At 40.4% G+C, this 15,494-nt stretch overlaps 1 protein-coding gene across 1 annotated transcript in view; it reads left to right on the top strand.

Moving 5' to 3' along the window:
- Positions 1–7,681: 7,681 nt before the first annotated feature.
- Positions 7,682–15,494, top strand: part of ARHGAP20 (Rho GTPase activating protein 20) — a 137,209-nt gene continuing 129,396 nt past the window's right edge. Inside the window, exon 1 of the mRNA XM_054592207.1 lies at positions 7,682–7,786. Within this exon, the coding sequence (XP_054448182.1) occupies positions 7,682–7,786 (105 nt within the window). The remainder of the gene's footprint in view (positions 7,787–15,494) is intronic.

Here is a 15,494-nt window from a genome sequence, read left to right as displayed (position 1 = left end):
TTGGAGAGAAATTCTGTAATAAAATTTTAATGGCCATCATCCTAATCCCTTCTGAATAGGAAATCGAAAAGTTCTCAGTAACTATTTGCTAATTACTCAGTAACTATTTGCTAATTACTTAAGAATCATTTTTATATGTATGTTACAGTTCTGACTTTCCCTCAGCAACACATACCTTGTCATCTACTCTGTGGATCATAGAACAATCCCTATTTTGAAGGAAAATGACTAGTACAAGTGCTACAGTTTATCCACTATTACAAAAAACATAAATTCACTTATTCAAAAAATGTTAGTGGAATATAAGGTCATGAATTTTCTCAATACCTCAAGTGTGTGTGCATGTGTGTCTGTGTGTCTGCACATGCACATGTATGTTGGGAGGGAAAAGAGAAAGGACAGGACCTTGGGAGATGTCTATATTATACATGTGTATAGGAAGAGAAGATCTAGTGAAGGTGATTTAGAGAATTCAGAGAAATAAAAGAACAAATGAAATGCAATCTTCAGGAGGGTAGAAGCGTGTTTACAGTATTCATTTTGTACCTTCAGTGCCTAAGATTGGTTAAGTAATTGATACCTATTTGTGGGATGAATTAATCAGAAGCATACTATCATAGCTGCCCAGAGAAGAGTGCCTGGTCTTATGCTACAAAAAGTCATCCTTGAAATGATCATAGAGCTATGGCATTTGATCACTTGGAAATCACAGAAGAGACCTCATATTTGCAAGAAGGAAAGGCAATAAAAATGTGGAGGTGGGGAATATGGATTTCTTTCTCCTACAAAAGCTGTCAATGATGAGAAATAGAAAGTGGGGGGACAGTAGTAATAACTCAGGAGATAACCTGATGAAAACAAATTTTATTTTAAAACTTTAAGGACTGTGCATTCCTTATTGTGCACACAATCTGTGCATTGTGTGCAAAAAGAAAAAAGCCAAGGGAGAGGAAGTGATTAAATGGGAGCATGCCCCATTCTCCCACCTCTACTCTATTAAAATTCATCGCATATCCAGCAATGTTCTTATGGGACTGTATTAACATGCTTACTACATAGAGGCAGAAAAAAAGATAAAGCAGGGATTAAGTTTAATTCATAATTATTTTTTAACTGAAGGATTTACCAATTATTTAATATGCACATTTTATAATATACACTATCACATTAGCCAATTTCGTTAGGCATGTGACATCCCATTTCATTTCCCCTGTCATCACATCCTTAGTGGTATTTCCCATAGAACCCTCTATGAGGGAACCCTCCCCTTTATTCAAGAGAATCTTAAGGTACTAGTGTTGCATATAACATACCTAGGTGGAATATAGTAAAAATTCCACCAAGTAAAAATTCTTTCAGGATGTCTACATATAAGTCCTTTCCTTTTTCTTTGACATATTTTTTTGTTTAATTACCAGTATCATTTTCTGTTATTTTCTATTACAAATATTAAACAGTTAATTTTCACTTATAATTTAAATAGTACTTAAGGGCAAGGATTTAAGTGTCAAACCTTCAAGAGTCAAAACTGAACTGAAATGCTGTTCCACCACTTATGAGCTGAGCAATCTTGCACAACTTACTGAACCTACTCAAGGACTGAGCTCCTTAATTCTTCTGTGTAAGCACCAATAATAACTGTGCAGCAGATACAAGATATAGCAGTGAATGAGGGGTATTGTCAAAAGGAATAATTTCCACAAATCTTTGGCCAGGATTGTAACATAGCATGTATAAAGAACAAAAAAAATTTGCAATCAATTGAAATGCCTAGACAAAACAAAAAGAAAAAAGAAACCCAAAGTGATTTGTGATGTAGAGAAGTGTCACAGATTCTGCCTACCCTTGAAACCCAAGGTAGGTGGTAGACAATAATGATCATTAGTTAATTAATTTGGTCTGGCTCACAAAGCAACTTAACTTTAATGGTAAACAGATATTTCTTCCTTTTGCTGTTTCTTATTATAATATCAAGTTGCTTTTTAAAATACATTTTTAAAATGATTATGGCAACCCTATAACCAGCAAGCAAACTGACCAGGGACTAAGTGGAAGGGTTTGGAATCACACATAGTTTTGCATGTAGGCAACACAATTTATGATGTTTTCCAATCATAGTGAACAAAAAGAAAATACCATCAAGTGTAGTGATTAAGAATATGAGTTTTGGTGTCTTGGGTTTGATTCTAGCTCTTGCATTCAGTAACCCTATGATCTTTAACAAGTACCTTTATATCTGAGTACTAGGCTCTTTTTCTGATAGGAATAAATATACAAGCCACTGGACTTGTTTTGAAGGTTATGATAGAATATTTCATCACTAAATCTGTACCTTCACATCCCTCTCAATGAATGGTAGCTGTTATCAATAATAATACTGTTGACATCATAAAAATATGGCTCATTTGTATTCAGTCAGATCTGGGTTAAAGTCCTGGCTCCATCATCTATTAGTTGTATGACTTCAGAAAGTTGCTTAATATCTGAGTCTCATCATCATATTTAAAATGAGTATAATAATGCTTACCTCTCTGGTGGACAGTGAAGGTTATATGAGATAATGTATGTAATGTATATATGACACATGGCAGGCACTCAACAGATGCCAGTTCCCTTTTTACCACTTTCCCTAGAGAATAGTGTCCAAATTTTTATCATGGAGTCCAAGGTCCTTCATAGCCTGGCCTCTGACTCTTTTCAAGTGTCAGCTTCTAACATCCTTCTTCTATCTTCCTCCTCCCCTTTCTTAATTTCTCTGTATCCCACCTCATTAGCTTCTACCCTTAGACTTGGGATTGTGTTCTTTGAGCAAATATCCCATTTTGAGATTCTAACCAAGGGAAAAATACCATATCCGATCTTTATAATTAGGTAAAGTCAATAGCTCTCTTTTATCAATGCTCAGTCACTTCAGAGAACTTGATCTCTTACAATATACTGTAAAACATTTCTCTTCTCGAAAAACTTTTATTACTTTGCCTTTAAAATATGTGCATGCATGCACATGTGCATACACACACACTCGTATATATCTGGCTTCCTCTCTTTCTCGACAGTCTTGCATCTGCCATTACCTTACTTGTTATTAGATCCCCAGCACTAGGGACAGCGGCAACTATGACAACCATAAGGTTGTCATCAGCATTAAATGTAATAGCACAGATACAACTCAATTTTAACTGATTGTTGTGTGGGAGAAATTAAGCCCAAGGGTACCAATATTTTCAAGAGAACCCAGATTTCTATGTGAAATAACCTTATTTTTAAGGTTTGCAACAAGTTTGAAAATTAAAAAGTGCATGTTGAAAAACATGCCTAAGCTCACTCTGTGAGCCGTCAATCTGCAACCTCTGTTCCAGAACGCTTGTATAGCACTGCCAATGGTTCCAGTGTGCATCCTGGGACTTAAAGGACTATATACCTGTAGGTTCATCTTGACTGTACTCTGAGCATCTGGCAGTGTCTGTCACATAGCAGGTACACAATAAATATACCTTGAATGAATGAGTTGCATGTGCATCTCCTTTTACAGTTAGATTTATTCATCATTATTTAATAGAATGTTTGGAAAAATTTCGGTTTCATTCTTAGGTTGGTTCCTGTTAAAGGTCTGCCATTGGTTTTTCCAAGCTGTTAAATGTTGCTATTCTTAGTTCTTTGGTTTTTTTTTTCTTTTTTTTAATTTTTAAGTCATGTTTATTCTATTACAGTTGTCTGAATTTTTCCCCCTTTGCCTCCCTCCACCCATCCCACCCCTACCCCCACTCCCACAGTCAATTCCCACTCTGTTGTCCATGTCCATGGGTCATTCACACATGTTCTTTGTCTAGTCCCTTCTCCTTCTTTCCACCACTGTCCTCCTTACCCATCCCCTCTGGTCAATTTCAGTCTGCTCCCTGTTTCCATGCCTGTGGTTTATTTTGTTCATTAGTTTATTTTGTTGAATAGATTCCACTTATAGATGAGATCATATGGTATTTGTCTTTCACCAACTGGCTTATTTCACTTAGCATAGTATTCTCCAGTTCCGTCCATGTTGTCACAAAAGACAGGAGTTCTTTCTATTCTTTTTCTTTCTTTCTTTCTTTTCTTTTTCTTTCTTTCTTTCTTTCTTTCTTTCTTTCTTTCTTTCTTTCTTTCTTTCTTTTTCTTTCCTTTCCTTTCCTTTTTCTTTCTTTTTTAAATACAGATTGATTTTATTTTTTTAAATGTCAAAGTCAATTATAAAATATTAAAAAATTTAAAACCATTATAAAGTCTCAGCAATACAGTTTGTTTCAAAATATGCTGGATGCATTCTGCTTGTGTCAGACATGGTCACCATTCCTTCAGCTGACCTGTCATCAGTTCTGTTTTATGGCATCATCCTTTTCTACAACATAACATTCCCAATGCAGAGAAAATGGTGTCACTGTCTAAATAATAATAGGACTAGTCCAGGATTGGTTATTCCTCATCAGAGGATCTTTCTCAAACCGTAGAGCATAATGGAGACGGTTGTTTCTAATAGTTGATTCATTCACTCAAATATGTCATTGAAAAAAATCATTGAGAGCATACTTGTGTGCGTGGCAGAAAGACTAATAAAATACAATCTTTAATTTCAAGGAGCTTACAGCAAATAAAACAGATAATAAGAGTACAGTAAAATATGTACTATAAAGGAAATATACACAGGAAAGGCAGTATAGCTCAGTGGTTAAGGGTACTTCCCAGGTTCCAAGCTTGGCTTCACTACTTACCAGCTATTTCAGCAAGTTACTTAACATGCAGTTTGGTTTTCCTATCTGTAAAATGACCTGTAAGGGAATATTACCTGATAGGATTAATATGAAGATTTAAGTGAATTAATATGTGAAAAATGCTTAGAATAGTGTTTAGTATGAAGTAAGTACTCAGTAAATGTTGTTACTATAACTGAAGGTACACTTAACCCTGTGTGTGTGGTTGGAGTGTGGAGGTAGCTAGGTAAAGAGAAATAGAGACAGGAACTAATTATTGATGTAAATCCTTAAGATTTATTTCCTTAGCAAGTTTCTACTGGATATTTACTATGCACCATGCACTACATAAGTAAGTGTAAAGCAGTAGGGGCTGGAAAATATAGAAGAAAAACTTCCTAGGCTATGAAAGGAAAAGTTCAAAGTCATATAGATATGAGAGGTTAAGGCAAGTTCTTGTAAGTGCATAGAACTCAATGAGGCAAAGAGTAGGGTAAGACTTGAAGAGGGGCAAAAGGTGATAAGAGAAAGAAGTGGGGGTGAAGGTGTCAGATTGTAAACAATCTTGAATATCATACTATGGCATTTGAAATTTATTCCATAGACACAAGTTGGCAAAGAAGGTTTTAAGCAGGGGAGTGATGGGATCAAATCTGTGTTCTTAAAACATAACCCTGGTGATAATATTAACCTGAGCCAACTCAATTTTCTTTAGGAAGTAAAACCTCCTGCAAAACTCCTTATCAGAGATTGGCAGGACTGATTTCTATGCAAATCAACTAACGAGGTTTGAAATAAAAGCACTTACAGATTAAGAAGTGAAAATGAGTTTTCTATTTATGCTGTATAAATAATACTTTGGTTTGAAGCATGAAGTATTTATTACAAAAAAGAAACACCTGCTAATACATGGGACTTTGAATGAAATAACCACTCTAGCTTGGCCCTTCTGTATCAATCTCATTTTTCTGTAACTATCTCATTTTGGGTGTGTGTGTGTGTGTGTGTGTGTGTGTCTCATTCATTCATTTAACCAACAAACATTTATTGTGCCAGACACTGCTCCAGGCACTTGGGATACAATAATGAACAACAAAAACAAATAAAAGATACCTACCCTCTGCAATACAGAGAGGAGGATCATATACAATAAGGAAATTATATGATATTAAAAGGACAAAGTATTATCGAAATTTAAAAAAATCAAGGAGAATAAGGAAAATTGGGATTGTTCATTCAAGATAGGAATCATAAGATGGTGACTTCAACAAGGAATGAAACTGCAAAACCCTTTGCAGTGTAAAATTCACTATAAACTCTATGGTGGGTGCAAAGTTCTGTCACTGCACATAGATCTAAGAAGCAAAAAGAGGGTTACCCTGATAAATTTTATATATATCATGCTAATATATATATAAAATTTCTGTATTAGCATGATTTATATAATTATAACATTCATGCATGATTTATGAAGATTGCATAAGTCTATTTTAAACAATGTGATGTGAGCAAGGCTTAAGATGGACTGAAACATATTCTGCCCATTACTTCTACAATAAACAGCTAAGGGGTTTGGTGGTGGTGGTAGTATGTGGGTGTGTGTGTTTTGGACACCATCTCCTGCTTGGAACAGAGCCTGCGAGAGCCCTATTCTTCTACAACTTGTCCTGATAACAGCCGAAACCAGCAGGAACCTCGATTTTTTTTCTTAACACAAAAACAAACAAATCTCCTTCAGCAACCTAGTACCATAGAGTGGTGTCCTTCACCACTAATCTGCCCTTTATGTAGGCCTGACTGCAAAGGGAGAATGCCACCTACCGAATCGTCCGCGCCAGCCAGCCAGCCAGCCCTGCAAAGTGCAGCAACACTCAACCTGGTCGGCTCGAAATCCCTTCCCTCTGATTATTCTTTGGCCTTAAAAATTTTTGCCACTATTGGGCTGACAGGAAGTTATGCTCTCGGCACAGTATCTGATAAACACTTCCACATATTGTAGCCTGTTCAATAACTAAGCCAAATTTCAGTCCACTCTCCGCCTGTATTTTCCTTCAGTGCGCTTTCACGTTTGGAATGCCCCTGTCTTTGCTGCGCGCAGACACCGGAAACGGCTGGTGTAAATTGTGCAGGGGCTGGCGATGGGCTGCTGCAGAAGCCAAGGAGGGTGACTAGGGGCCGGGGTAATGTTAGGGAATGCACAAGAGGTCAGGCGATGCCGTGGGCTTCCAAATGTGTACAGCCGCGGCACTCTGCGACGTGCACCTCCATCCCGAGGCTTCCAGGGTGGGGCTGGGGACTAGGGTGGGGGTCGCCTATGCAGTCCGCTGAAAGCGAGACAAAAATCCCTGCAAATCCTCCGGTCAGGCTGAAGTCACCACAGCTGCTCTGATGCACGCGCTGCAGCGGCGCCATCCCCCGCGGGCGCAGCGCGGAAAGGGATGGGGTCAGTGCGAGTGAGCTGGGCGGTGGGAGAAGCGCATGTCCGTGCACCGAAGGCCCCGGTTCGTGGCACCAAACCGTGAGCTCCTTCGTGCTGGACCCACTTGGAGTGGCGGGCTGAGAAGGTCAGTCGGTGGTCTTTGCCCTAACACAAATTCAGAAAAATGCCGGCCGCTGCGCCGCAGGCCGAACGGCCGCTGGGAGTTCCCAGCTGGAGGAAGGCAGTCGGGGGCGGTCCCAGCGCGGGGCGCCCTGCGCGGAGGGGCGGGCCCGAGGCGGGGCGGGCCGCGGCGGGCGCAGGCAAGCGGGCGTCGCTGCAGTTGCCTCCAGCCCGCGGTGTCTACTGCAGGCGGTGGTACATGGCCCCGACGGGAGGCACGCTGTGCGCACCCGGAGACTGGCTGCCTGCCTGAGCGCGGCGGCTGCCTCGGCACCGCGCGTCCTCGCCCCTCCGGCCGCGGTCCTGCGGCTATGACCGCGTAGCCTCCTCCTGGGCTGGGATTTACTTGAAAGTCTTCTTCATGGAAGCGATGTCCCCCCAGCAGGAGACTCTTGGGGGGCAGCCGGGGCGCTCCTCCTCCCTGACAGGAATGTCTCGGATCGCTGGAGGCCCCGGCACCAAAAAGGTGAGGACGCAGAGAGGGACCCCGCGCCTGCCGCTGCCCCGCCGCCTCGGCCTCAGCGGCAGCAGACCCACTCACCGCGCGCGTCCTCCGCGCAGACCACTGGGGCGCGGGTGCAGGACGCCGTGGGGACTTAACACTCGAGGCTGGCGGCCCCGCTGCGTTAGTTCTAGAACGTTCCCGCCTTACTCGTCCTCCCAGCTGCACCGCCGTCTGCCAAATCACCCTGGTACCCTTCGCGTCTAGAGTCGTAATCCCGCTCCGAGCAGACCAGCAGAGCCCCTCATCTCCATCCGCCGCGGGGTCTGCAGGCAACCCAGACGCGAGCCGCTCGTGGGGCCCCGGCCTGGGGCATCGCCTTTTTCCGCCCCCTCCGGGGGCTTGGCCCCTGGATCTCCCCCGAGGTCCCCCGGGAGCTCACCGTCTCTTGACGGGGTCATCCCCGAGGTCAGCAGGGCTGGAGGCGTCCGGCAGGACGCGACCACCCGCGATGAAGAAGGTAGGCGGCGGAGCTATGGGCCTAAAGGGTTCAGCCCCCTCACCTGGATGAGGCATCCGCAGAATTTGGGTTGAGTGGGGAGAGGTTGTGGGGAGGATTCTTGCATCCAGTGCGGGGCTCACGGAAAGACTCCGGGTCTCCGAGGTGGTGGTCAGACTTATAGGTGAGTTAGGGGCGCTAACGGTCTACACTGCGGGGGCGTGGAGGTTTGGTTCGGCCTAGAACCGGGCCAGGTGGGGCCTGTGGGCCGCGGTGCAGGGTCGAATGGGCCGAGGCCAGGGGCCTTCACCCTGCTCTTGTCCCCTAGCCCTCGGGACTTGACGGGGCTGGAGAGGGGTCTGGTTGTAGCTGTGGGCGTGGGGGCGGCGCGCGCTTTCCCTGTCAAAGCTGAAGGGAGGGAGGCGGGCAACAACTTGTAGCGTTCCGTTAGGATAAACGCAGCCGCGGTGCGGCGTGCTGATTCCGATCAGGTCAGGTTTCTCTGGAACGGTTCCCTTAGCAAGTGCACGTGGCCGCCGCGGCCGGCCTCTGCTGTTCTCTCTGAGGAATTGATTTGGGTGTTTCTAGCCCTTGGGTATTTGGGCTCTTGCGCCTCCCCACCGCGCCCCTCCCCCAAGACTTTCAGATATTTGGCCATTTTTACTCTGTCCTGGTGGTTCCCTTCCAGTTTTTGTGGAAACAAATCGGATTAAAGGGATCAATCAACTCTGTTTTAAAGAACCATCTTAATGCATTGCATTTATATAATTAGAGCCGTAAGGGGTTGCGCAGGCTCCCATATTGTCCTGATCTTACTGCATTTCACGACGCTTCCCACCAGCATCCTGGGTTGGCTAGAGGTCAGTTGAAGAGAGGTGAGATCCGTGCGCGGAGTTTAGAGGTGTGCATGAGCTCCCAAGGACCTTGACCTTGTCGCAGAGCCATCTAGGAATGAACTTGATGTATTAGCTGTAGTGTCTACTCAGCCTGTGATGTATTAGGCTGCGGTTTGTCCTTGTCTTTTTCCCCGTTTTTCCCCTTCAGAGATGCGGGGGGCGGGGGGGGGGGGAGGGAGAGAGGGAAGGAGGGAGGGAGGGAGGGAGAAAGAGGGAGGGAGGGAGGGAGGGAGGGAGGAAGGAAGGAGAGAGTTTACCAAGTTAACACTACTTTGGGGAAGGTAAATGAATATTTGGAAATCAACATGGATTTTAAAGCAGTTTTTATCCTTGTAAACGTAAGGAATTGGGGGAAATCAGAGATTTATATTCCTGAATAATTCTCTTCTTTTTAGCTGAGTAATTTAAGCTTAAGCATACTGGCAAAGGAGAAGGCAGTAAGAGTGGCTTCATCATGTATAAGGTAGTATTTGTCTGATACGTTTAAGGTTGGTTTGCACCTTAGCCATTGTCCTTAAGATGCTATCCATTATACACCATAATGGGTTATTACATTCCCAATCTAGTCTTTTCCTTTTCTTTAAAGGGAATAGATTTTGCCAATCTGGTCTCTCTACAGCTTTTTACTTCCTTTGGAATAGGAGTGAGGTTGAAGAACTGTTCTGTTTTTCTTTTAATGTTTTCCAGAAAAGTGCATCTCTGTTTATTTTCAACATTAATAGGCATATTTGTTTGATTTCGGACCTCTGTATTAGCAATAGAAAGTAAAAATAAAATATTTCCAAATTGTAGCTCATAGAATCATTGTCATTTTTACTTTTGTGAACCAGTCTTCATGTATTCCAAATACTCACCAGATTGATTTTGTGTTTCTTCTTGCCTTTTTGGTATTTGGTAGTCTTAGTGAGTCATGAGATACTTCTAAAAAAAAAAAAAAAAGTCTACTTACATGGTTGTAATGTTAATTACTAAGGCTTGGGTCAATGTTTAAATTGCCAGTTATAATCAACATTTAAAAAAATGAAATAGAAAATATTAGTACATTAGTAAGGGTAAAGGCTGTTTTGTATAACTTTTCCTCTGTTTCATATATGTATGTGTATTTTGGGTAGTGACGTAAAATGTATTTCTTTCTGAATGGTCAAAAATTTTAAAGGCAGGTCTATTGGCCAGACCATTGTATGAAATAAGTTCACTTGGCTTTTAGTTCTAGTTCTGTTATTATCTCAATGATCTTGAGGAAAATCACTTAACTTGTTTCAGTTTTCTCATTTTTAAAACAGGAGTCAAAGAGATAATGCTGGATAAAAAGCATATAGATGACAATTGTATCTTATACTCTGTGAAAATAAGGTGATTTTTTAAATAAGAGGAGTTAAAGAGAAATAGCATCTTTCAACTTAGTCATCCTGAGATTCTGTTAACCCAGTGGTACTGTCATTGCCTAGAATATATATCATATTCCCAGAAACTACTGTCACTTGAGGCAGTTTTATACCGTGTGGTGGAATTTAGAGTCTGATGACCTAGGTTCAAGTCTCCATTGTATTGGCACTAACTTTCTGATATAGGTAAGTTACTTAACCTTTTTAGCTTTCTATTTGTAAAACAAAAATAACAGTAATACCTACCTCCTCAAGAGGGTTGGGAAAATTAAATGTGACAGTGAGTGAATAATGACATATAATAAGCCCTCAGTAAATGTTAACTATTATTGTTTGTAGTTTCCCACATATCTGTAATTCATACTACTGTGTCCCAGTTCAAACCAAAAATCTAGGATTCATTTTCAACTCCTCTCATTTCCTCACCCTACAACAACTATCAGAAAGGCCAGTCAAATATTACTTCAAAACATATTTTGAATTTATCCACTTCATCTCCCCTGCTGCCACTATGGTCCAAGCCAAACCACCATCTTTCACTTGTACCTTTGCAAAACTCCCTAACTTGTCTTAATATCTTTCTTGCTCTTGCCTGATCCAGTCTCCATGTAGTGGCAGGAGAGTGCTGCTAAAAATATAAATTGATCATGTTGCTCACCTGCTTAAAAACCTGTAGTGGTTTTTCATCCAATTTAGAATAAAATTCAGACTCCTCTTAGGCCTCTCTGCTTCTCAACCTCATCTGAACCTTTGCCACTTTGTTGTATTCTCCAGCCACATGGGCTTTCTTTTTCAAACATCAAGTCATCAGTTCATTTCTATTCTGAGTCCTTGGTTTTGCTATTCCCTCTGTTTCCTCCACAGGTATTTGCAGTATTGATTTTTTTTATGCTATTCAGACATTAGGTCTTCCCCAGAGGCCTCTCCTAACTACCTAAGTGGAAGTTGCCCCTTAATCATCTCTATACTTTGTTTTATTTTCATCTTAGCATTCATCTTTGTCTAATATTTTCTCATTTATTTCCTGGTTATGTTACCTGAATTCCTCGCTGTAAGAATAGGGACCTTATCTGTATTGTTTAAGGCTGCCTCCCCAGTTCCTAGGACAGTGCTTTGTATTAGGTACTCAGTGTTAGTTGGGTTATGTACAGCAGTGAACAGAAAAGATACTGGTCCTTGTATTCAGTGTTTCTGATTTAGAGCAGGATCAGCAAACATTCTTAAAGGGACAACAGATAAGGTAGGCTTACAAACCGTAAGATCTCTGTTGCAGCTACCCACTCTGCCATTGTAGCGCTAAAGCAGCCAGAAACAATATGTAAATGAACTGGCATAGCTGTGTCCCAATAAAGCTTTATTTAGAGAACAGGTGGTGGGTCCCTGGTATATAGTTTGCCTGGTCTAGGGCATCATTGTTGGCTAGAACTTTCTGTGGTTATGGGACTGCCCTTTATCTACATACAATGTCTGATTCGATAGCTACTAACTACATGTGGCTGCTGAACACTTGAAATGTGGCTGGTACAACTGAGGAACTAAAAATTTTTAACAGCTTCATTGAGTTATAATTGACATGCAATGAATGGTGCAAATCTAAAATATATAAATCAATAAATTTTGACATATGTATACACCTGTGAGACCATTACAGCCACAGTCAAGGTACTGAACATATTTGTCACTGCCAAAAGCTTCCTCATGTCCCTTTCTAATTCCTTTGTTCCCTCTCTGTTCCTAGGCAACTATAGATGAATTTGCGTTCTCAAGAATTTTATATAGACTCATTCTGTGTATTCTTTTTTGTATTCTCTAATTCAATATAATTACTTTACAATTCATCCCTGTTTTTGCATGTCTCAGTAGTTCGGTAAATCGCTGACCAGTATTTGATCATATGGATAAACCACAGTTTGTTTATCCATTCACCTATTAATGGGTATTTGGTTAGTTTCAGATTTTGGCTATACAAATAAAGCCTCTGTGAACATTCATGTACAAGGCTTTGTATGGACTCAGGCTTTCATTTCTTTCGGGTAAATACTTAGGTGTTTAATGGCTGGGCCATATTTTAGATGTATGTTTAATGTAAGAAACTGTCAAAGTATTTTCCAAAGTGGTTTTAATTTCCACCAGCAGTGTGTAAGAGTCTAGTTTCTCCACATCTTCACCAACACTTATTATCTATCTTTTTTATTATAACCATCCTGGAGAGTATAAACTGGTATCTTGTTGTAGTTTTGATTTACATTTCCCTAATGACTAATTATGCTAAACATCTTACCACATGCTTATTTGTCATCCTTATGTTATCTTTAGTGAAGTGGCTACTCAAATATTGTGCCCAATTTTAGGTTGTTAGTTTCCTTATTAATGAGTTTTGAGAGTAATTTATGTACTTTGGATTCAAAGTCTCTTATTATATACGTGCTTTGCAGATGCCGTCTCCTATTCTGTGGCTTGTTATTTTATTTTCTTAACAGTGTCTTTCAAAGAACAGAGTTCTTAATTCTGATGAAATTAGATTGGTCATTTTTAAAATATAATTTTACTTCATTGTAATTTATTTGAATTTAAGTTTAAATACCCATTTCTGTCCAGTGAGTACTGTATTAGACAGCACAGGTTGAAAGGAAGAGGCAAAAACAATTTAAAAAGCTATAAACAGTAATAACTTTTATTAAAGAAATAAACATGACACTGATTTAGACAAATGCGGATATGAAGCTAGACCACTCTGGCATTAGGGTGTTTAGGGAAGGCCTCTTTCTTAAAATGATATTTAACTATTTTACGAGTTAACAAAGAGCATGCTATAAAAAGATTCCAAGGACTGGCAGCAGTTGTTCAAGGTTCTGAGGTAGAAAAGAGCATTATGTGTTTGAGGAGCTAGTTTGTAGATAGTATATAAGAAGTCAGTCTCTTTATTTTACAGCCATATTTAACCTCAAAAGGAATTACCTAATTGGTTCATCTACCTTTATTTACTAGTCAGATGATTTGACTATTTTCAAAAATCAAAAACTTATCATCACTGAGGCTCTTCAAAAGAATACTCAAGAGATTTGTGCATTAATTTTTTAAAATGTGGCTCTAAAATATAATATAATAGCAGCATAGAGATAACTTGTTCTGGATAGAATTATGGATAATGCTTCCTTGAGGATATACATATTTGAACAGAAAAGTTTTTATGAAATGAAGTGGAAACATATATTAGGTTAATTTCAGTTAGGGGAATTTGTTTCATACTCAACCACCCTGACCTTTTGGTTTCACATACTAATTGAAAATTCTTTAAGTAAGATGGGTATTGGGATAGGGGAAAAGGACAGGCACAGAAAGTAAGTCACAGCAAAGGATTTTAAAATAGCTCCAACATTTTAAAATGTGGCAGCTGCTGTTGTATACACTTCATTCTGTCTTTTTTGTCTACATTCTCTGGGTCCAAATCTGTTTATAGCAACTCATATAACACCCCTGAGAGCTGACTTTGGCCGTGTGTGTGTCTTGTGCTGGGATTTGAATGAAACATCTTGGTGAATAAGCTTTAGTTTTACTCTTTAACACTGAGAAAAATTTGGTTAAACTGTAGTCCTCCGTAGTCCTTTTCTGGTGTTCTTCACCAAGTAAATTGCATAAAATCAGGCACATGAGATTGTTTTGGGTGAGAGGGGTCTAGAATTATCAAAAACTGAATTACATTGATCAGAATTGGCCTCTGTTATCATTGGTATGACCCCTGAACTTCTGATGGTAATACGTTTCTTTGTCTGTAAAATGGGGGTAATAATCTATATCTGGTGTATCTCACAAGGATTTTTTTTAAGGGTCAAAAGAAGAAAATATACGAAAACACTTTCAAAAAAGTTCAGCAAACATTAGTATCTTTCACCAGGTGAAAGTAGGTGTAAAACAATAAAAAGTTTTCTTTGAATTCAATACAAGAACATCTACATGCAAACGATGAATGCTGTCTGTCTTACTCAGCACAGGCTTCCATAACAGAATACCATAAACGGTGTGGCTTAAAACAACAGGCATTTATTCCTCACAGTTCTGGAGGCTGTGGATTCTCATGATCTGGATGCCAGCTAATTCAGTTCCTGGTGAGAGCCCCCACTTCTTGGCTTGCAGTTATCTTGTTGCTGTATGTGTGTGTGAGGTAGGGAAAGAGAGCAAGGGAGCAAGAAGGAGAGAGAAGGGGGAAAGAGGGAGAAAGAGGGAAGAAGAAGGAGAAGGATGAAGCTGGAGCTAGATGTCTCTGGTTTCTTCCCTTAAGGGCACTAATCTCATCCTAGGGGTACCACTCTCATGACCTCATCTAAGCCTGATCACTTCCCAAAGTGCCCCCACCGACTAGTATTATTATATTGGTGGTTAGAATATGAATTATATGAACTGAAGGGGGACACAAACATTCAGTCCATAACACTATCATTCAAAGCAGTCACCTGTGAATATCAAATATAAGGTAGCAACTTAAGCAAAAAGATAAGTTTACTACTTGTAATTTATAGAATAGTAAGGGTAGTTTTTAAAACCTCCTTAAGTGAATGCCTAACTGTATGTAATACATGTAAATTATATAAGGTACTAACTTACTCTTATAGAAAAAGGAACTGAGCCCTGCCAAGAGTACATGTAGTAAGCAGCAGAGCTGGAATTTGAACCCAGGTCTTCAAACTAGACTATAGATGTATTTGTTATTATTTGTAACGTAAGATACAGGAGAGAGTGGATTTGAATTACATATAACCAGCTGAGAAAAGCACATATATTTCTTCTGAGAAGTAATTTTATTCTTTGGGGAACAGAATCTCTGCCTTCTCCATCTACCATTGAATATCATGTTCATTGTTGCCAGTAAGTAAATGTGTCCTTCAGGGTTCTCCAGAAAAACAGACCAATAGTAGTCTCATGATCTGCCATCTGCAAGCTGGAGACCCAGGAAA

Source organism: Pteronotus mesoamericanus, unplaced genomic scaffold (genome assembly GCF_021234165.1).
Source record: "Pteronotus mesoamericanus isolate MK-2021 breed Mesoamerican mustached bat unplaced genomic scaffold, CSHL_Meso_final scaffold_36, whole genome shotgun sequence".
NCBI lineage: Eukaryota > Metazoa > Chordata > Mammalia > Chiroptera > Mormoopidae > Pteronotus > Pteronotus mesoamericanus.
Note: the sequence above shows the minus strand (reverse complement) of the source record. Positions and strands in the feature narration are given on the sequence as shown.